This window comes from Equus caballus, chromosome 28 (genome assembly GCF_041296265.1).
Source record: "Equus caballus isolate H_3958 breed thoroughbred chromosome 28, TB-T2T, whole genome shotgun sequence".
Classification (NCBI taxonomy): domain Eukaryota; kingdom Metazoa; phylum Chordata; class Mammalia; order Perissodactyla; family Equidae; genus Equus; species Equus caballus.
The window spans coordinates 26,982,005-27,008,164 of record NC_091711.1 but is presented as its reverse complement, the minus strand read 5'-3'; the positions used below and the strand labels follow the sequence as shown (position 1 = coordinate 27,008,164).

The following is a 26,160-nucleotide window of genomic DNA, read 5'->3' as shown; positions in this document are numbered from 1 at the left end:
TCTTCCCTATCGAAATTGGAAGCTCTTGAAGAGAGCTGAGCATTCCACCTTGTCCTGTGCTGGCAACACTCCATGCCATGACTGCTATGAAGCCCAGCAGCAAGACCGTTCTGGAATATTCCAGCACACAAGGCAGTAAAGAAGTGAGGATCAGGACTGGAGGAACCTGCCTTGAAAACCAAGCCTTGAAAACCAACTTACCCTCCCACGCTAATTAAAATGGAAAAAGACACATACAGTTATGCAGAAAGCAGTGATTTTGTATGGGTTAGGTCTGGTATTCACAATCAGACCTGTCAGGTGGGGCCTTTTAGATCAGTGCAGTCGTAATAATGGCGACTTACTCTCGGTCTTAAGTGATTTTTATACAGAATTAAGTTGGCCAGCCCTGGTACTACTGACCAGAGTGAATATCCACATAAATCCCTTCTAGATACAATTTCACATTCAGGGGAGGCCCCTGTAATTCTGGGACTGACAGGAGATCAATCTGAACACAGACTAGAAGCAATTCACAGGCCCGCAGGCCATCATGGTAATTGCCATCATCAACCATCATGCAAATGGGCCCTTGCATCAGAGCCAGGAGCTACAAGCTCCTGGAAGTCAGTAAGCCTGTCGGACAACAGAGTCCAGTGAACTAGCCCTGCCATGGGAAGAGGGTCTCCAATCATTCCTGCCTGGAATATTCAACCTACTACCAGAACAGGGAGCTCAAACCAAAACACACATTATTACAATAATGAAAAGATATTTTTTTTACCCTGCATTTTGATCATGTCTCAAGCTTAGTAGTATAGCTTCAAACAAACTGTCAAGTTGTGAACCTGTGGATTTCTCTTCCATCAATATTTGACGTTCTATTTTGCCTGAAAGAAGAAAAAGATATACAAAGATGGTTTTCCCTTTTTCTATCATTTAGAACTTCAGAACAAACATTTCATGCTAGAAATTCAGAAAACTGGATATGCTGTCCTTTGTGTCCGTCTGTTGTTTCTTGCTGGAAGGTAAGCCAAGGGGGAAAGATCTTTTGTTCCCCAGGAGTCTCAAGGATGCCCCTGCTTTTAGTTAGCAACACTGAGTCAGTCTCCTTTGACTTTGCAGACACAACTGTTCTTAGCATCTTACTTTTCCCTCCATTTCCTTATCTTGTGCTTCCCCTTGCTCCTGTAACACTCGTTCCCTTTTCCCACATCCATCATAGAAAACATCTCTGCTAAAAACAAATCTTAAAATGTCAGCAAATGCTTGAAAACCACCATGGATGATGCAAACGCTCCAGTTTTCACACAGTTCCCAGCCCTCAAGGCGAGCAGCAGCCTTCAAATGTAGGCGCTGGAATTGCACCTCTGTAGCAAAGAGGGCAAGAAAGGGAAATCTTACAATCACTATAAAAAAGATTCACAGTTTTCAAGCAGCACGTGGACAGGGCACAGAGCCACCCAGTGTTAAGATCCCATCTGGGTACTATCATTTAGTAGCTGCTGACTTTTGGAAAGTTGCTTAACCAGACCGCACCTCATTTTCTTACCTATCAACCAGTATTGGTCATGCCTACTTCACAGAGCTGCTGTAAGATTTAGCAAGATGAGATGTAAAACACTGACTACAGAGCCTAGCATCTAGTAGATGCTCAATAAATTATAGCAATCATCATCATTTTACTCATGGCTAAAACGGCCACCATAATATTATATGAATGTATTATGCAAATATGTGTTATATATATGTTATAAATAGAGATATGCTTTAGCTATTTAATTTAAATGGGTATGTGTCTCTTATCGAAATCAACTAAAACGCTTTTAAATAATGAAATCATGCAGATAAAATATCTTCCAAGCATTATTTAAGTAAAATTATTTATAGTTAAATGTCTGATGCTGACATTTTTGAGTCAAACGAGAAACTATGTCAGGAGGAGGGTCACTGTAATTATAAAAGAAACTAAGAAATAGTACTTTTTTTCTTTTTACCTATAAACTTAAAATATACAGGTTTCTCTTTATCTAAGACTGAGCTTGGCAGAGGTACCAATGCTTTTGTCATGACCAAGCCCTTTGTAAAACCTGTATTTTTTATAATCCGTGACCAGATTGTCATGAAATCTATTGTTAATAGGAAAAAAATTCCACAAATTTTATCACGGTTCTCACCCCAAATACACCTTACCTTTCTGAAAAAGTATTTCAGCTTCCACCTCAGGTTCTTCTGTTGCTGATATCTTACAGAGTTTCAACGCTATTTCAAAAAGATGAAGAGCAGGTAACCATTTTAAGGGATCTTTCCTTTTACCGGTATAATATACTTGCTTGGCCACTGTATGTCCTAAAGAAAGACAGTTGAATATACAAGGTTGACACCAGGCCTCCAAGTTACCAGACTTCTCTCACAGTAAGGCATCTATTAAGAATGCTGGCAGTCTTTAGATTTTAGCATCTAAAACATGTTTTAAAGAAACTCCATACCCAAATATTTCAAGGAACTATAATAACTGCCCTTTGAAACTTTATCTTTGATAAACTTCCACATTTTCTCATTGTTAAAATGAAGGATAATCTCTCAAGTCTCTTTCATTTCTAGAATTTCATGATGCTGTACAAAATAACTTCCATGTTCCTAAGATGAGATTGTTAGTAGGGAAACATCTGGAAGTTTTATGAAGTTTTATGCTGTTCCCAATAAAACCTGCATATATTAATAGGCAGTAATTTTGTTTCTATTCAACTCTACAGTGGTTGCTTGCTATGCATATTTTATCATTCCAACTAGATGGCAAACCCATTATGGACAAGGGCCACATGCTACACTTCTTGTGTGGTCCCATTATCATTTACATAGTGAAGGACTGTTGTGTTGTTGAAGAGGCATTAGATTTAATCTGTGTGGCCTCAAAGACAGACAGACAGACAGACATTTATTCAACAAATATTTTCTGAGTGCTTAGGCACTGCATGAAAATGAGAAAAGAGAAAAATAAGAGCTAAGGTTTATTAAGTGCTTCCTACACGCCAGGCACCATCCCAAGTACTTAAGCATTATCTCATGTAATCCTCCCAAATCTGAGGGGCCACCATTGTTATGCTCATTTTACAGAGAAGAAGGCAGTGGCACAGTGACATTTAAGTAACTCACCCAAAGTCATGTGACTAGAAAGCAGGGCCATGATTTGATCCTAACCAGCCTACCTCCAGGGCCTGCACCCCAAACTATGACACTGCAATGCCCCTTAAGAGAGAGATTGTGGAACTTAGAGTCTAACGGGGAATGAGAATAGCCAGACAGGCAATCAAAATACTGTGCGGTCGATTGCGTGGCAGGGAAAGCACAGGGCGCTGGGGGAGCGGGTTCCAGGAGCGCAGGCCCAGACGTGGGAAAAGTCAGGGAAGCCGTCCCAGACAATGTGCTGTCAAGCCCGGCAGCTGATGATCGCTTGTCTTTTGGTAATTTTAAAGAAGAAATATGTTGGTATAAAGAGTAGGAGGCAACTGGGGGACATGCTATCTTGAGAGGCTGGTTTAACACGCGCAGGAGAGGAATGCAAACAGAAAGGCAGTGTAGGATTGCAGAATGATGCAGCAGCTGGGCTCCAGTTGAAGGGCTGGGTCCAAGCCAGTCATGGATGCTACCACGGACGTTTGAGCCTTTGAACCAGTCCCCACAGGCTCTGGGCCCTAAGCGTGTTCCTCTGAAAAATGAGGCAGCAGAACCCGAAAATATCTGAGGTTCCTTTGGGTTCTGAAATGTTTCAATTCCAAGAGTTTTCAAGAAACCTAGGACTTTTTATAAAGTTTTAGTTCAGGAATGTGCTGTATGAATGGCAAGATGGTGGAGAAATTGTCTCTCTCTCTCTCTCATCCAGGGAGACGTTTCAGAGCCTTTTCTCTGGATGAGGCAAGATGGTAGCACACTGCTGAGACTATGAAAATGAAGAAACTAGGCCTGGCTCCCAGGAGCGTAAGGAGGCCAGGCATGGAATAATGAGAACATCTAACACCCACAAAGCTCTTAGAACAAGCTAGGCGCCCTTCTAAACACATACACATTCCAATCGCTTCATTCTACCACAAGCCAGTAAGACTGGTGCTGTTCTTATCCACATTTTATGGGAGAGGAAATTGAAACACAGAGAAGTGAAATGACTCGCTCAAGGGAATTGGACCAGAATTCTCACTCCAGAGTCCATGCTCTTAACCCCAACAATTACCAGTTGTAATTAGATCCCAGGCGAGAAGGATATGCTTATACCGTTTACCCAACACAACCTCCTATTTCAATACAGCTCCCATTTTTATATGTTTTGCTTACTGTTTCAAATTACACTGTAGCTGTTCATTCTTATAAGACACAAATATCAAGTATCTTCAAGTCCTTGAGGCACTTATATATATATGTACTATATATACTATATATATTCCATGTATAATATAGTGCTATGTAATATAATACTAATATATAATAATAGTACTTGAATTGCCTTCTAGATCCTTTTTTTGTTTGTTTTTTGCTGAAGAAGATTAGCCCTTAGCTAACATCTGTGCTAATCTTCCTCTACTTTATATGTAGGTTGCTGCCACAGCATGGCTGACAAGTGGTGTAGATCTGTGCCTGGGATCCGAACCCATGAATCTGTGCTGCCAAAGTGCAGCATGCTGAACCTAACCAGTAGGCCATGGGGCCAGGCCCCCTAGATTTTTGTTAAAATTAGAAAAAGAATTGTTGATTGTTTTCTCTCTCTCCCTAACAGGATAATAGGCTCTTTGAAGGCAGAGATGGTAACTGGCTCGCTATTACATCCCCACTCCTCGGCATCATTCTTACAACTTCCTTCACGCCGATAATAAATCAGTAATCTACTTTTCCATCTAATAAGGGAACTCAAGGTTTAGTGATTAATGGGAAAAATAATCTTAAATAACCATGATACTCATTTTTTGTTTTATAAAAATAATCTCAAAACACCTTTTTCCGTCAGAGGCTTTCACAAAGAAAAAAAAACGTTTTTAAACGGCTCTATTCTTGCAGTGGAATCTACACTATCACTATAAAGGAAAACTGTTGAGAAAGCATCAAGTCAGATGATCTTACGCTTCATAATATTGAAGTGCTCCTTTCTCCAAGAAACATCCACTCTGTGAAAAAGAAGTTGTGAAACTGACATTGTTTTGACAGAAAAGCTGCTTTTGCTTTTGTTTGTTAAGTCTGTATTTAATATAATATAACAGAAAGCAAGCTGTTCCGCTTCAAGTGAGTCTAAAAAACAGCAGCAGTATTGCCACGGAGTGGTGACACATCTTCGAGACTAGTGCGACAGGAATGCAGAGAACACACTGGGTCTAACACAATCTGTACAGTTTAACAAAATCTGCACTCTAAGCTCCTGTAGAAATCAAACATACAGATAATATAACAAAGTGTGGACTAAAAATGCAGAAAAGTAGCTCTCATGGGATCAGGTTGCTGGAAGGAATCCTAGAGGTCAGCTAGGCCAGCCTGATTTAATAAAGGAAGAAACTCAGTAATATGGAGGTGAAGTGATTTACCTAAAGTGATAAAATTCATACCTGATGATGATGATGATGATGATAATCCTATAACAATAATGATTAATAATAATCATGGGGGGAGCAGAAGGGAAATAAGAGAGAAGATTCTGGACAGATGATGGCTTGAGCACATCTCTGCTGTACCTCGCTCCCCATCCTAGTCTGACCATCAGCCTCTCCTGAGCTGAGCAGCTGCTGGTACAGGAGGCGGATGGGTCCCAGGTGGTGAGGGGTAATGTTTTATAAATTATATATTTCTAAATTATATATTTTTTAATATTTTATAAGTTATATATTTTTTAATATTTTATAAATTATATATTTATAAAGAAAATGTAGGTTTTATTATTACTCAGGTATGGTGAGGTCAACAGGTCAGGAGATGACTGCCATTGAAAAGATAGTTTGTTACAGTTCCCAAGAGGAGGGGGCACATCTCCCATGCAGGGCCACAAAGGGAAGCACCAGGGTTGGTCTGGAGGTAGAGGGAGCAAGAGGAAAAATGTGGGCAAGAACCTTTATGGTGATCTTTGTAGGAAAGTGTGGGTGGGGTAGAGTAAGCAGGATAAGCAGGTTTAGGATTGGCTAGTTGAATAATTTCAGTGGGCTCGGATAGTAGTCTGATATCTGTTCCTGGGGTGATGAGGACATTGAAATCCTGGCCCAGAGTGTAAGAGCCCAGCGCAGGACAATAAAGGAGCCCAATACAGGTTCGGGGTGTGGGCTCAGGAAGGGTTAGCTTGCATACGAAAGGCATGCTCACAGGAGAGTGCTTTGCTAATCTCTAGGAATGGGCTAACCCTAGGAGGGGAAGTCCCTCCCTGGTCAGCAAGTCCCCTGATGACAAAGCATCAGAAATACAGAAAATAAAAAGGCATGGTTCATCCAGGTTAGAACAGAGAGAGCTGGTACAAGATTCTCTGCCCTCTGATCTGGACGAGAGCCTGGGAGCCAGAAGCAGGCAGCCCTGGATCAAAACTCAGAGGCAGTGTCCTGGAGAAAGCTTGAAACAATGTGTGGGAGCCCCTCCTTGGTTTCTGAGGAGCTGTAAGCTTCCTGCTTACTGGTCCACCTGCCCCAGTCAGGACTGCTCTGGGTTGGCCCCAGTCTACCCTCCAATCTCTTCTTCACCCAGCAGCCAGGGTAATTTTTTGAAACATAAACTGTCCCTGGCTCAGCTCCTCCCATTAGGCTGCCCCTAGCCCACTCTGCTCTGGCTGCACTGATCTCCTTGCAGTTCCAGAACCGTGTCAAGCTCGTCCAGACCTCAGAGGCTACAACTCACTGCTCCTTCTGCCTCCACTATGCATAATTATTCACTCACATCTAAGATCTAGGGTTAAATACCATCTCCCCAGAGAGGTCTTCCCCAGTCACTCTACTTAAAAAGGCATCCCTCCCTTTGTTATTCTTTATCAGCAGATCTTACCTACATCTTTCATAACACTGATCACAATTGATCATTATACACATAAGTTATTATTATATATAAGCTTCTCATATCTTTGCTGATTTCCTCTCTAGTAGTTCTATCAAATACACACTTTATACAATATTGAGAATATGATATGACATATGATACAATATGCACTCCTACATATGGTTATTGTTTATTTTTCTCTCCCACACTATAGACATAGTGGGAACCAGATCTAGTTTAATCTCAATAACTTCCCAGGACCTCACACAGAGTTTGGTATATGGGAGGCAATCAAAAACTATTTGTTAAATAAATGGAGCCTGGGTATTCATAAATTTTGCCCCATATAAATGCACTCATATGATAGATAAGATTTTTCATCAGTGACTTGAGTGTAATGCATGTTTAAGTTCTTACCAATTCTCATTTTTGTTTTGGCCAATAACATGACATGAGGAAGATAGATATTTTTCAAAGGCTGTAGTGGACTTGGGTAATCAGTGTTTGATAAAGGAAATTCAATTTTTTCTCCAAAAGTTAGCATCTGTAAAATAAAAAATAATAATAATAATAAACTATAATAAGTAATTAGTTAATGTGGTCCAGAATAAGAAAAAGAAAGTCTTGTGGACACAAAAGCACTCTCACCTGTTCAATAAGAATGTTGTGCGACTGAGTCAACAAATTTAATTTGTCTGTTTTTGACGAAGGACTTTCCTTGAATTTCTCAGCTTTTGTTAAATCATCCAGCAAAAGCATACTTTTCACCAGGGTTAAATAAGATCGAGGAGAAATAAACTCGCTTCCTCCAAGTAAATGTATTATTTCCTATTAAAATAAAATTATTCCTTTTGATAGTACCATTTGCAATTCCCTGAAACAAGAGCTGGCCATATTGACAGTCAGGCATTTGGTACCTAATGGAATTTAAAGCTTTCTCCTTTTGCTCTAACTGGAATCCTTTGGTAAATAGCAATGGGAATGAGATTTCCTTCCTACCTGCAGGTTTCCTATGATGTCTGCCTTTAAATGCTTTTCTTGTAGGCCAATGATTACCGCTTGCATCAAGAATTCAGCCTGTAGCTCCCTGTCGCCTGCATTTTCAGCCTCCACACACACTTCGTTGATGAGGCTCACATAATCAGTCATATCATTTTCTACAACAAACAAATGCAGTTACTTAAAATGCACTGAGAGAGTAAGAAATTATATATGCATAATATCGCCAGTGTTCATCACAGGAATATTATATATTATAGGAGAAAGGAAGACATAATGATGGAAAACAAATAGACTCTCCACGAAACATTTAAAACAAATATGTTGTAATCTGGGGGAAGAACTTAGGGATAATTCAATGCTGTGACAGTAATAACGATATTACATAAAATAGTTTAATTTGGGAGATGGACAGAGATAGGTGGATAGCTAGGTTTACAAATGGACAATTATTAATCATTGTAAGAGCTAACATTTATACGCACCAGACTGTGATCTAAGAATTTTATAAATTGAGCACATTTCATTCTGACAACAGTCCAACGCAGTAGGTACAATTATCTCCATCTCACAGAGGAGGTAATTGAGGCATAGGGGGATTAACAGACTTGGCCAAGATCGTTTAGCAAGGAAGTGGTGGTGAGAGCCACCAAGTGGGGTGGCTCCAGAATCTGTGCTCTGGACCTCTACACCATACTGCCTTCCTAAGTGACAAGAAGACCTGCATATTGGTATTTTGAAATCTCCTTGCCTGTTTTGCATACATTGTTAACATATATGTCCTTCTCAGTGATACAAGGGACTGTGGAAAATGGTTATTCTCTTTTTTGTTCTTTTGCTGAGGAAGATTCACTCTGAGCTAACATCTGTGCCAATCTTCCTCTGTTTTTCAGTACGTGGGCCACCAGCACAGGATGGCCGCTAACAAAACAGTGTAGGTCTGTGCCTGGGAACCAAACGCAGGCTGCCAAAGTGCAGCGCACTGAACTTAACCGCTAGGCCACCAAGGCTGGTCCTGAAAATGATTATTCTACTTAATAACATGAATTTTTAATTCTGGAAACAGATCAAGCTAGAAGTTATAAAATGTTAATGTTATAATAAAATATATCACAATAAAACCTCCATTGCCTAAATAAAATTAATTTTTGTGAAAACACTGGTTAAGAGAATAGGATATTTGTACCTTTCACGATTCCAACGCCACGAATCTGTGCAACAAATGCAGTCACCAATGCTAAGCGGCACCTCAACCACAGATGAATGTTGAAATATTCTCGAGAATTTAGGGAAATAGGATCTAAAAACTCATTATCATCTTTATTTTCAGTGGCCTAAACAACATTAAAATGATGGTTATCTTCCCATTTCATAATGTCAAAGTTCTAGCCAGATGCTAAATATAATGCAAGTTAAGAGAAGCATCTGATACCGTCTAATAGTATTAAATTTTTTAATTTTACAAAATATTCTTGCATATTCTACAAAATATAAAAAACAGACACAAAAAAAAGAAATAAAATCACCAATAATCGTGCAATCCTCTGTTAACATTTTGGTATACTGCTTTTCAGCTTTTCTTTTTTTTCTATACCTATTGTTGAAAAACAGTTCTGCAGTCTGAATTTTTCATTGCAAATCATATTATCAGCAGTTTCCATGTCTGCAAAAATTTTGTAAACATCATTTTAAAGGTTGAAAAATAATAATACTGGCAAGTATTTATTGAGGGCTCATTCTGTGCCAGGCACTGGGCTACAGGCTCTATATACATTATCTCATTGAATCCTCCTGACAAGTCCAAAAGGGGCTATTATTATTTCTGTTTTACAGATGGGAGAACTGAGACGTAGAAAGGTGAACTATTTGCTTAAACTCCATCCTATTTTGGCAGAGGTGGGATTCAAACCTATGTCGTTCTGAATTTAGAGCCCACAGCACTAATCCACTGTTATACTGTTGTTCGCTGTTCTAATCGCAAACATACATTGTAACAGATTCACCATCCTCATCATTACACTTTACAAAGGGTGGCCAATGTTCAGAGCCACTGGGAGGGAGGTGCAAAGGGAAGTTATTCCGGAGGGGAATCAATCTTAGACACCTTGCAACTTTAATATCATCTAGGACAACAGCCATTTGCTCTAGGAATTTCCTGCTATGCATCTCTGACAGCTCATCATCTCCAACCAACCAGCAACACCTGCTATCAAGCAGCAGCTACAGGGACCTGAAGGCGGCTGGAATGTGACAGACAGGTGAAGCGCAGGAGAGCAGTGTGAGCTGTGCCTGGGAACAGAGTTAGAAGTGAACGGAGGGCCCAAGGCAGGATGGTGATTAGAACGGGCACACCAGGTACTCGAGGAGTCTAGTGTGTAGATTAGAAATACATCAAAAATGCCCTTAAACTCTCAATGCCTACATTCCTGTTAGTATTGAAAAGCCAAGTTATGCTTAATCTAAATCAGGGTTTCTCAACCTTTGACGTTTTGGGTCCGATAAGTGATGTGGAGGATTGTCCTATTAATTATAGGATATTTAGCAACATCTCTGACCTCTCCCCACTAAATGCCATTAGCACCCGCCTCTAGTTGTGACAACCAAAATGTCTCCAGACATTGCCAGTGTCCCCTGGGAGGCAAAACAGCCCCCAACTGGAAACTACTGCTGCTCTGAAACAATTTTTAGAATTAGATTGCTTTTTAGCTTTTTTATTGCTTTTAATATAGTACAAAATAAGTCTCTACTTAGGACAATTAGTTTTGCTTTTTGTAATGACACTAGATATTAGCGATTTTAATAGTAAAGCTTAAAATAAGAACAAGGATTCTATGTGATTTGAAACTTTATATTTTAATCCCAAACAATCCTATATTATTAAATTACTTGGTCTTATCAAAGTCCAATAAAATTTCAAAGAATGTGCGATACCAGTTGTCAAATAGATTTGAGAGCTCAAAGGTGGAAGAATCTAACTATGAGAAATTCAAAGTGGGAAACAGCACAAGAGGTGCCATACTGGTAATGCTGAAGAAGTAATAAATTCAAAAGGGAAATGAAGAGCAAGGCTTGCGAAACAACTTCATTTGCTAGTGAAATCAGATCTAGGATACTAGAATGATACCTCTCGTGGGACTTGAGTGGTTATTACATCCAATTCCATCAGTTCACAAATGAGTTTACATAATTAAAAAAAAAAGTTTAAGGGACTTGCTCAAGGTACACCAGTTAATAAATGGCATCAACAGGGCTTAAATACAGATCTTTTTACCCTGAACTCAACGCTTTTTCTACTTTACCCTTTGTTTCACCCAAATAATTAACTAGACAATTTCCCAGCCTGCCCATAGTTATCATAATAAGTATTGAAAGCAGAAGCATTAAATTCATACATACAGAAGCTCCTGGAGAGACAGAAGTCTCTGTGTCATCTTGGACTACCTTCTTTTTAAAAAGTTTTGAATCCTGGAGGAGTTTAAGTGTGGAAAATACCATTGCCGCACTAAAATAGAGAATATATTTTAAACGTTATTAGGTTACACTGTGGCATTTGTAGGTTATTTCCTGTCTCTTCCTCCACATAACCTCCCCACACCCCACCCACCCTCGAAACTGTTGGGTGCCCCTTCTACGTGCCCTAATAGCCCCCTGGTTTTAACCACAGGGTTGTACTTATCACACTATTTAATTGCTTGTAAATTGCTCTACAATTTGTCTCAGCTGATTTGTCTTATTCCTTCTTAAAACCCAGCATCTAGTGGCTGGGACATGACAGAAGCTAAAACACATTTTTAAATGAAGATGAGTGAATAAATGAATGAATGTTTCCAAGATCTAAAACAAAATTTACTGACAATCTCATTAATAAAACGAGCACATATGTATTTTGTATACATCAGAATGTGGTTCTCCAGCTTTTGAGCTTATAGAACTGTGTTACTTAACACTATACACATGGAAACTCTTCAGCTAAATTATTGCTTAATCAGTGTCTAGCAGTGCTAGAAGGGAAATGGACTAAATTAAGAAAATAGAAGCCAGGAGATAGGAATTCTCCTTACTTCCTGTTGCTCCATACGTAAATTTTTGTGCATTTCAAACTATCACATCCTCCTTCCTCTGTAGAATGTTAAATTTATAACTGATGTCACACTTTTTCAAAATATTTTAATAAAATATATCAAGAGGCTTCTTCTTTTGAAAATCTTTTCCAAAACAAAATTCAAAATACAGAACAATCTGCATACCTGAAGACGCTTATTGTAGTGTTTTTTATAACTCAGAAAGATTGGGTGAAAGCCAAATGGACCATATAGCCATCTATCTAATTCCCCATTTGATATCTCCACTTGACTAGTTAACAGACAATCACACTTAACAGGTGTTATGGGTTGAATTGTGTCCCCCCTTAAAAAAGGTACGTTGAAGTCCTAACTCTCAGTACCTCAGCGTGTGACCTTATTTGGCAAGAGTCTTTACAGAGATAAGCAAGTTATATAAGGTCACTAGGGTGGACGCTAATCCAATATCACTGGTGTCCCTATAAAAAGGGGAAATTTGGATAGAGAGACAGATAGGCACAAAGGGAAGATGCTGTGAAGACACACAGGGAGAAGACAGCCATGGGACTGGAGTGATTCACCTTCAAGCCAAGAAACACCGAAGATGACCAGCAAACACCAGAAGCTAGAAGAGGAAAGGAAGGACCCTCGCCTACAGCTGTCAGAGAGAGCACGGCCCTGCTGACCCCTTGAGTTTGGACTGCTAGCCTCCAGAACTATGAGAGAAAATTCTGTCATTTGAAGCCACCCAGTTTGGGGGACTTTGTTAAGGCAGCCCTAGGAAACTGCTCAAATGGGTTCAAAGCAGATCCCCTTGCTTCCACCTCCTCCACCAAACCTGCTCTTCTTCCCTGTTCTCTAGCCTTGACAGAGAGCCCAGTATCACCATTGCTTCCCCTTGGCTCACACTCTATGTTCAATCAACCAGTTCTTCACCTTCAAAATATGGATACCAGCCAGCAGCTCTTCACCTCCTCATGTCCTCCACTGCTAATGCCTTCATCCAAGCCACTGTCATCTCCAGGCTGGATGACTGTGGGAGCTTGCTGACCAACCACCCCGCCATGGCTCTTGTCCCGCATTCCTAGTCTCCACACAGCAGCCGCAGTGATCTCTCATCAAGATGTAAATCAGATCACATCACTTCCCCCTACACACATTCCAGAGGCCTCCCGCATCCCTGGACCATGGTCAGTACACCTCCTTCTTTGCACCAGTTACTGAGGTTTCAGGCCTAGTTTATGATGAGGTCCATGCATGTCCATGGATGTTTGTAAGAAGATGGAGTCTCCAGAGGCTCTAGAGTATGTTCATATGCTCAACTTTTAATTACATATTTTAATAACTTTTAATAACTTTTAATTACATATTTAAAGCCTCTTTTCACTTCCTACTTTTTCTTTTTTTCCCCCACAATCCTTGTTTAAAAAAATGATGATAACTAGTATTTACTGAGTCTTTATCAGCTGTCAGGTGTTGTGTTAAGTGCTTTCTGTGAATTAATTCCCTTAATCTTCACCACAAACCTACAAGGTAGATAATATTATCATCCCTATTTTACAGATTAGGAAATGGAGACACAGAAATGTTAAAGACTTGCCTAAGGTGGCACAGCTCGGAAGAGGAGCCAGGATCAGAACTCAGGCAGCTGGCCCCCAGCCTGCACTCTCAACCTCTGTGCCATAACAAGGCTGCTGTCTTTGCACAGTTCTACCAAGAGTGGTTTTGTTTAGATTGGCACAGTGTTACTCGGTGCCCTAGTTATGATTGTTATATTGCTATTGTCGACTGCACCTTTTATCAGCATAGAAGGCCCTCTTTGTCTGGTGTTATACCTTTTGCCTCGAATTCAACCTAGCAGAATTCATGAAATGGAATTATAAGGATTAAATGAGAGATTTACTCTCATTTGTTCAAACATATGTATTAAGCACCTACTATGGGCCAGGAACAAATCTAGGGGCTATGGATACAGTCCCTGCCCTCAAAGCAGCTGGCATTCTAGTGAGAGTGGGGCATGCTGACCAAACAGGAGTACTTGGCAAACAGACGCACCCAATGCATGCTAGCTGTTATTATCACTAGTGTACTGAGGAGGCCAGGGGATATGGGGGGATAAAATAGATTTTTTTTCTGAGTTGTTAACCAGCATCAAAACCTTTGTGCAATTATTGAATTTTAAACTCCCAAGATTCTACTAACTCATTAAAATGGTTTAAATATTTGTAGAATATTTTCTAAGGTCTTGTTTGTGATCATAGACGCTTACTGATTTTTATTTAAAATAAAACTAAACAAAGCAAGAAAACAACAACAAAGAACGTAACGCTGATTCAGTATGTGTACAGGTACGGAATTCCCTCTCCCCACACGCTTCCTCCTGGAGGACACACACACGTTTCTAAGGCCCCTTGTTTACTGACTGGCTTCGGAGGCCAGCACAGGATGGCTACTAGAGGACCTCGGAAGAAGAAAGCAACGCCCATCCCACCCTTTTGATTTTGAAGCCCTAATTGTGACGCCAAGAGAAATGAGGTATGAGGTTTGAAATCTCGCTAATCCCAAAACTTAGTGAGTAAAATATAAACATACTAGCTTGTCCTAATCCACCTGCTACTGCTTAGTTGCCAGTGCAAAATTTCTAGTTTCTCCACTCTGCTCGAGAGACAGACAGTGTAGGAGGCTTACCCACTCTAAGCAGTCTAAAATCCCCAAGGAAGGAAGTTTCATTCTGACACAAAATTAAAAGGCTCAAATGTTATCCCATTTCGACAATAAATTAAATAGAAAGGAGAACAGAAAGGAACACTTATTTAAGAAAAAAAAAGACAGGATTTTGAAAGAGAGAGGCAGCCCTAAAAGAAGTAGAAATACAGTTTGAATACCTTTGATCTCATTTATTTCTTATTAACATTCACGACAAAATGGTCAGTGTGTTCTCGTAAAATCTGTGCGGCTCACTCTACCTGTCACCCTAGGGAATGTGCCTTTCAATTTCCTTGACACATAATTTTATTAGAAGTATCAGGAAATGTCAAGCTAACCGTCATCTGGGAAAGGGACTGGCCAACACTCTCAGCAGCATCCAAACAGAAGCTCGTGGGGGGTAAAGTTCACGTAGGAAAAACTCATTCATCCTGACAGCAGGCTTCCCTAAATGACAACTCTGCTGCAAAAAGGCAATAACATCAAAGTTTTTGCGGGTTTTGTCCCAAGGGCCGGGCTCCTGTATTTAAAACGGGAGCAATTCCAGGATACTGGCACGTTATTTGCATATGTCTATCTGGTCTTCAAATTAAAGTTCTATTATGACACTCCTTTCTGTGGCCATTTTGTAATTTTTAGTTTCTTGTTTCCTTCTTCCTCCCTAAAAAAAAAAGTCAGTCATATCTTCCATACCAAAAGGGTGTAGAGAGCTGGGGAAAGAATGAGGGTAAATGACAAATATTTTCTAGGGCTGCGGTTGCTCTCTGGGTTACGGTTTGGAGAAAAGAGTTCTATATTCTTCTATAGGAAATCATGTAGTTGTACATTTTCTGTATATATATTTATACACATATGTACAGAGAAAGAGAATATAAATATATATAAAAATATTTTAAATATATATTTTAGTTTCTAAAACGAAATACATAAATTCTAATATATTCTAACCATATTTTTATACACTCTAAATTTATATATTCTAACTATATTTATATATATTCAAATCATATATTTTCTAGAGGAAATCATCTAGTAACAGTTCCTTCTCTTTTCAAACTTCAATGGGGCAAATGGTATATTATTATGATAAGCCTATTTTACCGTCAGTCAACTACCACCGTAGTCCTAAATACAGCTGTATATGCGACAATACTCTAAACCAGTGGGTCTCTAATTACCATATTAAAACTTAAGCTGAGAAATTTTTTAACTTAATATTTATTAATTCATTTTAAAACAAAAACAAATTCATTACATGTTAATGTCAATAATGTATTTTTATGAAAAACAACTATATTTTCCAAAAGAAACAAAAAAATTGAAACGGCATGAGAAGAACACCATTGTTTTTGCATTTTTGCAAATCTCTTTAACATCTGGCTTATGAGAAAATCTACTTCATAGAAGATTTTCCTATCTGCTTCTGCATTCCCTCAGTCGGGACATATTGTTTTGGTTGAAGTGTATGAAGAAGGCTAGGCCTCACACGGATACTTGTCGGGAATGGGAGGAGTAGTTTAGTGGCCTCTTCAGATAATTGTGAATATTCTTCCTTGATTTATTTGTTAGAGCTGTCAGTCCGTTCCAACTTCTGAATCTTTACTACTAGATAACCAGGGTTGGTGGGCTGACCCTTCTTCTTTGATACTACATGAAAATGTGACAAGTGATATTTTCTTAAAAGTTTCTTGCAATGTAGAAAATCAAATATCATACACTGATGAACTTTTCCTACTCTTTTACATTAAAACCTATTGGTCTCTCTTGTTACCCAGGATTCTGGAACATCATCCACTGGTCATTTGGAAAATATTAGCCCCCTGAGTTATGTGAATCCCCTTAATGTTGAAATATTTCATTAGACAATTTTTTTTAAATGATGCTTGTTAATATTATCACCAATCTCATCAGAACAATCTAAGCATTAGAAAACTGTCAAGCTCATGGTTGCAAATACAAATTTTCCAAAATTCTAATTTTCCTAAGAAAGTTTAGATTTTATCATTGGCAACAAATACTATTAGTTTTTTGCCTAAAAGTGGCATGTTCATTTTGCTCATTTTCAATAAAATTCCTGTCAAATACTCAAGTCTGAATAACCATAGTTTGTTAGTTCGGTTTTGGTTTTGTTTTTTTCCAAATAAAAATGGTGTTCCGTGAAAAAAATAGCTCATTCAGCCCTCAGTTCAATCATATACGTGTTCTTCCTCGAGACAACCTCCAGACTTTGATATGTAGCAGAAGTGTTTTAGGTGTATTTCTCATTTAATATTCCCACAGAACATTAAAAATATATTCAAGAATAGGGACTTATAGGAGCCAGCCCAGTGGCATAGTGGTTGAGTCCGCACACTCCACTTCAGTGGCCCAGGATTCACAGGTCTGAATCCTAGGCACCAACCTAGCACAGCTCATCAAGTCATGGTGTGGCAGCATCCCACATAAAACAAAGGAAGATTGTCACAGATGTTAGCTCAGTGACAACCTTCCTCAAGCAAAAGGAGGAAGATTAGCAACAGATGTTAGCTCAGGGCCAATCTTCCTCACAAGGAAAAAAAAAGAGTAAAGACATAAATGTAACAGATCCTACTGCTTCATCAAATGCATTAAGTGAAACTGGCTTTTGTTTTTTTAATTGCAAGTGTGCTGCAGTGAAGAATGTAGTGACCTCTAGCATGCTTTCGTGGCCCTGCTTTGATCCATGGTGAGATGCCAGGAGTTTTACCACTGTTGCTTTTGCAGCATCAGTGCAAATAACAAAACCAGGAAGAAGGTAAATGACATCTTAGTTTCATTATACAAATAGTTCTGACCTTACAGACCCCCTGAAAGTGTCTCGGGGACATCCCTAGAGAGCTGCAGACCACACTGAGAATCACTGCTCCAAACAGACTTTATGAATTTTCATCACTACTTGGAAACCACAAAAATTTTAAATTTCCAAAAACCAACACTGTCTCTAGCATAAAATCAGATTTAGATGTGGTTAATCATGGAATGACCTTCAGTCAAGGCTCACCCTGATGAGATGATTGTATGTTTCCAATCAAAGCAAAGCAGGATTTCTGCTGAACTGCTCTCCCCTTCACGAAAGCTACAGATTAGTGTCTCTTGGTTAGAGAGAACGACAGCCTGAAATTCAACTCCCCTTCCAAATTCGGAAACTAAGGCACGGCGTTGAATGCACGGAATTTCAGTATAAAGGAGAAAGTTAAGGAGAGGAAAAGATCGAACAATTGTTTTTTCATTTAATTTGATCATTTCTTCTTTATATTCAGTGACTATATTTTTCATTTCTAGATTTTTATGTGGTTCTTTTCCAAATCCAACTGTTTCTTTTTTATGTTGTTCACCCGTGCTTTACAGATTCTCTTCCACCCTTCCTATCTTTGAAGGGTTTCTTTCTTGGGCTGTGAAGACTGCTATTTATTGCGTCTGCTAACTCTTTTATGGCTGTTTCCTCATTTGGTTTATGATATTTGACTGCGTGGTATCTTTAGTGGGAGTTATTTTCCATGGGAGTCCTGCACCACCTAGGTTAATGTCTATGAGCCAGTCCTGGTTCTGCATCTGCTCCATCTCTATGATGTCAGGACCAGTTTTAAGGTTAATTTCTCAGGGTTTCTGCATTTCATTGGCAGTGCTAATTCAGACCCCACAATCGTTAAGGGTGTAGATCTGAGGAACGGACTTCTCTTGGGTTATCCTTTTTCCATCTATACTTTGGGCAGGCAGCAGGTTTCCTTGACCTCAGAGACCATTCTGGAATCCCAAACTAGGGATAATTTTATTCTATGTTAGAGAAACAGAGCAGACTGAACTGGGATCCTGCTGTACCATGTACCAATTACATCATAGCACCAAATTTTCCCTCTCTCCTGGGTCATTTTCACTAGCATACAATGTATTCTCTCTCCCATCTCAAGAAAACTTGTCTTGACCCTACTTCTACCAACTGCTGTCATCCTATATCTCTACCCTCCTGTACAGCAAAACTCCTCAAAAGAATCATCTTTACACGTGGGCTCTAATTTCCCCCTTCCCATTCTCTCATCAAACCACTCTTTCCTCCACCACCATCTAAAATTACTCTGTCTAGGTTACCAATGGCCTCCACACTGCTAAATCCAATGGTCAACTCTCTGTCCTCATCTTAATCTATTAGGAGCTTTTGGCGCAGTTGATCATTCCATTCTCCTTGATTCACTTTTTTCACTTGGCTTTCAGGATTCCATAATCTCTTGATTTTCTTCTATTTGCTGGCTACTTCTCTTCAATCTCCTTTGCTGGTTCCTCATTTACTCCCCAGTCTCGTAAAGTTAGAGTACCAAGCCCAGGCTCAGTCCTTGGACCTTTTCTTTCTTCCATCTACTCACATTTCCTTATGAAGCTCATTCAGCAAAAAGGCTCTAAATACTGTCCATACTCCAAAGATTCCAAAAATATTCGACATCTTCAATTGTACATCAAAGGGACATCTCAATCTAAACATGTCCAAAATTTCACTCCTGCTCTTTCCCCTAAATGAGCTGCACTCCACAGTCCTTCCCATTTTGGTTAGTGACAACTTCTCTTTTAAGTCCTCTCTTTTTCTCACAACTCTACATCCAATGCATCAGCAAATTCTAATGGCTCTACCTTCAAAATATACCCAGCATCCAATTACTTATCACTCCCTCCAGTGCTACCACCCTGGTCAGAACTACTAACATCTTTCTCCTTATTAGAATAGCTTCCCAATGGATCTCCTTGCTTTCAAACCCTTTCCCTCTGACAAATTAGGGTGAGGAAGAAACTCTATTCTGTGCATGAAGAGACTTACCTGTATGCCGCCCAGTGTCTCTGCAGGGCAATTGCCGCGAGCTGAAGCCTGGCCTCCACCACAATCTCCAGCTCGCCAACAGAACACTGAGCGAGGTTCTTGTGGCCTGGATGCTCCATCTCTGACACAAGGAGGTTTAGCTGGTCTTCAGCTTCCATCAGTAGAACTGACTAAAGGAAGAACACCACACAATCACGTAAGTTCAGAAATAATACAAATAATGTCTCCTTCTTATTCATCGAATATTTTTCATGTACTGAAAAGTAACAATAAATGGAAGACCAAAAAGGAAATTTGAATATAAACATTAGAGAAAAGAGCTCATCGAACAGAAAAAGAGAACAAAGAATGGAAAGGAAAGTAATGGCCAGAATAAGCCTGTACAACGGTTACTTTTTATTGTACACACAGGCGATGCTCATTATTCACAATAGTTACATTCTACAAAGTTGCTGCAAACACTGAATTAGCAAATCCTGAGCCATTGTTCCTAGTGGAAACACAAGGATAGATTTCTGCGAGCCTCTGGTCACAATACTTTTGTCAACCAATCAATACATAACCTTGTTTAATGTGTGTTTATATTTAAAGACACATCATTTAATATATAGTAGACTCATTAACCTTGAACTCACAGCCCATGGCTCTATTATACATGCCTGCCTGAAGCTTATTTAACACACATTTTCTCCATAAGGCACATCACAGCCTTCTTGCACTTAGGAGCACTAAACAGCACACAGCCCTACACGTAGGGACCATTTCAAATAGTGAAATCACCACCAAAAGAAAAGCACAAAAATGCAAAAAAAAAAAAAAAGTGGCAATAAATAGACCATGAAAGGGATACTTGCTTATGGTATGAAAGTGGAAACAAAAAAGAACATTGCCTGGTTCAACAGTCGGGAACGTGCGTGTTGCATAACTCATATTTTTCCATGCTCTGCAAATAACCACAAAAGAGCCACGAGTATTGATTTTGAGGTGACAAATTAATTTTAGCAGGTAGCCAAATTAGCAAATATTGAATCTGTGAACAATGAGAATCTACTGTATTTCAAAATAAACTATGGTCACTCAAATGGTAATGTGAAGATAATAAGATTTTACAGAAGATGGGCAACAGTAAATAGCAACTTAACATGGCAAAAGAGAAAAGGACCAACCTATATATCAAAGTACAGGTCTCTAAAAACTTGTTTGTACAGAGCAGTAAATATTATATAAGTGCTAGGGTAATTTAGTATAATGGTTGAGAACATAATCCATAGTTTATTAGTTGTATGGCCTTAGTGAATTTCTTACTGTCTAAGCCTCAATTTACTCACGGTTCAGCACAACCTAGTTCCAAAAAGATTAATACCAACATCATAGAGTTATGAAAACTAAATAATTATGCAAAGTGCCCATCATGTAGTAAGCACTGAAGAAGTGGTGGCTGCTGTTCTTGCTATTGTGATCGCTGTTATTATTAGGAAATGTGAAACAGGGCATGAATACTCAAATCCCATCAAGTAATGAATCATATTTTCCACAGTGCCTTCATCGGGTTGTATAGTCAAAGTCGGACCCTCTGGGCCTCCACTTTTCTCATGGGGAGTAGACTTCATCTCTGCCCCACCCCATGCTTACGCAAGAAAACATACCTGGTCTCCCAAGAGAAAGCAAACCCTGACAGTGGGCCTGTCCAGGGCCTAAAAGTGGGCATTTTGGTAACTGATATGCTACAAATTGAAAAAATTCTCAAATTTACCTTTAGTGTGCTAAGGGTTAAGTCATCTTTCATTTTTGGAAGCTGATAAACTGAGTTTACTTCCTCCTTTAAACATAGATCTATAAGATAAAAAATTTTGGAAAAACCAAGGATATCTGTGATTAGTTTAAATATTAATTCTATTTTATAAAACTCGTCATTAGTTGGGAAACCATCCTTAAATTTAATGTTAAAAAAACAACCACAACGTTAATTAGAAGCATATTGCTTTATGGAATGGTCCCTAAATATCACACATTAGAAGACTGCGGCTGATGCTTACAACAAATCAGACCATTCTGAAAAGATCTTATGGATGCTCAGTGAGGCTTTTCAATGTTTCTAAGTTATCAGCTACTGATATAAAGTAGTAGCTCCTCCCTTGGGATCCAAGGACCCCTTAAGGTCCTCACAGTATTTTAGGTCTTCCAGATGCTTATAATATTTCAATAAGATCTCCTTGGAAGCCACAGTTCTGCTGATTTGCACAAGCCCCTCACACTTAAGAGCAGAGAGTGAGACCATGGGAACAGCACAATCCTCAAATCTCTCAGCATACCCACCCACCATCTGAGGCCAGCGCTTATTCTGAGCCGAGGAGAAGTGAGAGAACTCAGATCACAGACTTTTTCTGCTTTAGTAAACATGGCTTCTAGACTACAGAGGAGAGAGAAAAACTACTCATCATCATTTGACTGGAAATTACTGCCAAAATTACCCACCCAAAGAGACTGTCAGTGGGAAGAGGGAGTCTAGAATAACATGGGACTGAGCACACCTGACTCCCTCTCTTTTTCCAACTCCAACCTGGCTGGCTCTTCTCCTAAATTAGGAGGCTCTGGAGCTAGGGGTCAGCTGAGGATGAGAGAGGGCTTGAGCATTGGGAAAGTCCCAGATCTGGGACTGGGTCTTCTCCGCTAAGGAGGAAAGTGAGAGAGACACAGATAGAAAATGAATGCCTGGAGATGGGTATGGAGCACCCTGGGATGAGTATCAGAAGGCGAGAGACCCGAGGAAGAGTTTGACCCACGTTTTCCTCAATGCTCCCCCAGCCTCCTGCGTGACCCTGCCCTGTATGGCCCTCCCATGTCGTGGCATGCCCCTCCTCTTGGGAGGAAATAACAAACTATGTTTCCAACGGCAGTCATCTCCTGATTTGCTGGCCTCATCATACCTGAATAACAATAAAACTTACCTTTTATGACAGGGCCCAAGATTACTCTGATACCAAAACTAGACAAAGACAGCACAAGAAAAGAAAACTACACACCAACAGCTCTTATGAATATAGATGCAAAAATCCTAAACAAAATACTGACAGGATATATCAACGTACAAAAAGAATTATACACCATGGCCTTGGGAATTTATCCCAAGAAAGCAAGGTTGGTTAAACACTCAAAAATCAACTAATGTAATGCATTATATCAATAGAATAAAAAACAAAAGCCATATAATCATCTTAATAGATGCAGAAAAGGCATTTAATAAAATCCAACACCTTTTCGTGATAAAATCACTCAACAAACTAAGAACAGAAGAGAAATTCCTCTACCTGATAAAGGACATCTATGAGAAACCCACAGTTAACATCATACTTAATGGTGAAAAACAACTATTTTTAAGGCAACATCTAATACATTTGAAAAATCCATATATACCATGACCCATAAATCCCATCCACGGGTATCTTATCCTATAGAAGTATATACTATATTATAAGGATATGTAGCGCTTCAGCACTGTTTGCTTGAAACAAAGTAACTGCATGTCAGTTGAGGAATGGTTAAATAAACCATGGGATATTCACAGTGTAGATGACTACACAGCCAGTACAGTGGACCAAAGCGAAGCAGTTGACTCAGAGTGGTTTCAGTGAGGTTTTTCTGCATGAGAAATGCAAGATGCAGGAAAATGTAAAATATACCATTTTGTAAACACATGACAAATCCTATTTTGTACGTATGTATATGAAAAAGTGTATGAATATGGCTATACATGGATGGATATGGATATGAACATACCTAGACATAAGCACATATGTGTGTCATTAGGTGAGCTCAGAGAAAAATACGGAAGAATATGTACTAGTTTGTTCATATAGATTATTGGGAGTGGAGTGCCAAATAGTTAGGGAAAGGCAGGAAAAAGAGAAGCAAGCAACAAATAAAAGATTACCTTTCAAGGTTGTGAGGTTTGCTCTACTCCTCTGAGAAACAAGGCTGTGGTGGACTGTTTTCACTGTATTTTCTGGGACACAATTTATTGTTGCAGCCACATTTATGAAAAAGTATGCTTTAACGAAAGAAAACTTATTTAAGAGATGTTGTTGGCCAATTGTAAGCAGAATTACAGGCGAGTCTTTACTTATTAATTCATCAAGTGCCTAAAATAATGAAAAAAGCAAATTAGTAAAATATTGTTTTGAGATATCATTAGCTTCAGTCCCCTTTTGCATTTCCCATTTGGTGTTGGATAAAGGAATGCAGAGATGGACATGAGGTACCGTAAATAGAAGGTCTATTGAGAGAGACACATAATGTCAGAACTATCCCAGTAGTTACACAGTGTTTCTGCCATTCCCCACCAATGTGTGACAATTTGTGACCTGTGCCTCATGAGCCCAGCCATGCCGCATAATGAGAGCAACCTTGGTGCTGAGAGCCAGGGAGGGGAACCTTATCAAAATAGAGAAACTGCAAAAGCTCATTACCCAAGCACACCAGCCGCTCTGCTTCAGCGTGAGTAAATGAGAGCTCCTAGGACAGCCACGGGGGGAAATGGGTGGACAAGCAAGCTCCCTACCCAGCTTCAACGGCACGCTCAATCATTCGAACTCTACCTCGTGCACACCCTCAGCTCCCCGACCCCTCTTCCGTGCGTGCACACTTCCTCGGCAAAATCCTAGCCCTGGTAAAATCCAATCTGAACCTCTGGGGGCAGTTGAAGAAGGCTGGAGAAAATCATGCAATCCTGCTAAGTGGTCCCACTTTAAATTCCTGACCAAACCTCGGTGCTGCCTGGTCATCATCCTACATGTTCCCAGGCCATTCGCTTTCCTTCTCTCCTCGACAACCGTTTTGCACTCTTCTCGTTTCTGAATTCTAACCCTTCCTCCCCGAACCTCCTCCCAGCTGATTACCTTCCTTCCTCTACTGAACAGAGAAAACTGAAGCAGTCAAAGTAGTGTCCACAGACCCCACAGCTCCATCCCTTCCATATACCCAAGCATCTGCCCCACCACTCTGCCTTCCTTCCTGCCACTTAGGCCATGGATCCTGTCCCCACTGGTCTACTCAGCCATTCTCTCCTACAGCATAAATGTTCCCTTTCTACAGAGACATTCCCATCAGCACACAGCCATGCTATCTTCTCCTCTGTCTCAAAAAACCAAAAACTCTCCATACTCTGACTTCCCTCTCCAGCTATCACCCTAATTCTCACTTCCCTTTACAGCAATGCCCTAAAGAATTGTCAAAATTCCAAATTCTCTCATTCGGTTTTAAACCCACTCCATCCCTACATTGAAACTCTTTGGTCAAGGTCACCGATGGCTTACACTGGGCTAAATCCAATGTTCAATTCTCAGTCCTTACATGCCATGTGTCTTTTAATCTAAGACACAATTATTTTATATGCCACTAGTATTTTATACGACCTCAACTGTAAAATGCATTCTAATGGCAGAGCTGTCAAATGTGGGGGGGAAATGCATGTTTAAGACTCAATGAATTATGGTACTTGATTCATGAGCAAAATTTGTCTCTATTCATCATTCCCTATTCTAAAAATGCTTCTTCCCTTGGCTTTCAAGTCGTCACTTTGCCTTGGTTTTTTCCAATCCCATTGGCCACTCCTTTTCAGTCTTCTTTGTTGGTTCCTCCTCTTCTCCCAAATCTCTTAATATTGGAGTGTCCCAGGACTCCATGCTCTTCTCTCTCCACTCTCTCTCCTTAAGCAATCTTAATCAGTCTCACGGTTTTAATTTCATCTAAATACTGATGAAATCCCAAGTTTTTCTCTCTAGCTCCAATCTCTTTTCTGAACTTGACCCATATTATCAACCTCTGACTCAATTCCTCCAGTGGGATGTCTAACAGACATCTCAAAGTCAACATGTACAAAACTGTATTCCTAGGCTTCCCCAACCACACACACACACACACATAGAGATAAGCTCTGTGAGGGCTGGGAATTTGTCTGTACTGTTGATTGACTGATGTATCTGATTGATAGCAGTGGAACAGTACCCAGCACACAGCAGGCTCAACAGATTAGCTAAAGTGATCCCTTTAAAACATGAGTAGATCAGGCCACCTCTGCTCTAAACTCTCCAGTGGTCCCCATTTTGTTCAGAGTAAGGACCTAAGTCCTAAGTTACAAAGGCCCTATAAGGTTCTTCTCAAACTGGCCCCCTATTACCTCTCTGACCTTGTCTCCTACAGCTCTCTTATCCTTCTCAGTGCTCTAGCCACACTGGCCAAGATGCCCCTCACCAAGCTCAGCAATCCTGCCCTAGGGCCTTTGAACTCACTGTACCCTTTTCCCAGATTCTTCCTTTTCCAGATTGCATATGACTTGCTCCTTTACCTACTTCAGGTCTGTTCAAAAATGTCACCTCAGTGAAGACTAACCTGATCATACGACTTAAAATTGAGAGCCCCAACTTAGCCCCATGCTCCCAATCCCCTTTACCTGCTGCTGGATTTATTTTCCCCATAGCATGGTACACCTTCTAACATACTGCATAATTTACTTATTTATAATGTTTACTTATATATATTGTTTATTACTAGCCTCCCCTGAGGGCTTGGAATTTGTGTGTACCGTTGAGTGACTGATGTATTTATTTG

At 39.8% G+C, this 26,160-nt stretch overlaps 1 protein-coding gene across 12 annotated transcripts in view; it reads right to left on the bottom strand.

The window, feature by feature from the left end:
* The window catches only part of CFAP54 (cilia and flagella associated protein 54), a 301,315-nt gene that overhangs the window by 85,477 nt on the left and 189,678 nt on the right, over positions 1-26,160 (bottom strand). For all 12 annotated transcript variants that reach the window (XR_011433771.1, XM_023631775.2, XM_070254526.1 and 9 more), the window contains 10 exons: positions 23,486-23,693; positions 21,308-21,387; positions 19,555-19,724; positions 11,362-11,467; positions 9,152-9,299; positions 7,966-8,123; positions 7,615-7,794; positions 7,384-7,510; positions 2,173-2,328; positions 764-869 (listed from right to left, as the gene is read on the bottom strand). Coding sequence is in view for 11 of the 12 variants with exons in the window: in XM_023631775.2 (XP_023487543.2) it covers positions 764-869; positions 2,173-2,328; positions 7,384-7,510; positions 7,615-7,794; positions 7,966-8,123; positions 9,152-9,299; positions 11,362-11,467; positions 19,555-19,724; positions 21,308-21,387; positions 23,486-23,693 (1,439 nt within the window). In the remaining variant the exon portion in view is untranslated. The remainder of the gene's footprint in view (positions 1-763; positions 870-2,172; positions 2,329-7,383; positions 7,511-7,614; positions 7,795-7,965; positions 8,124-9,151; positions 9,300-11,361; positions 11,468-19,554; positions 19,725-21,307; positions 21,388-23,485; positions 23,694-26,160) is intronic.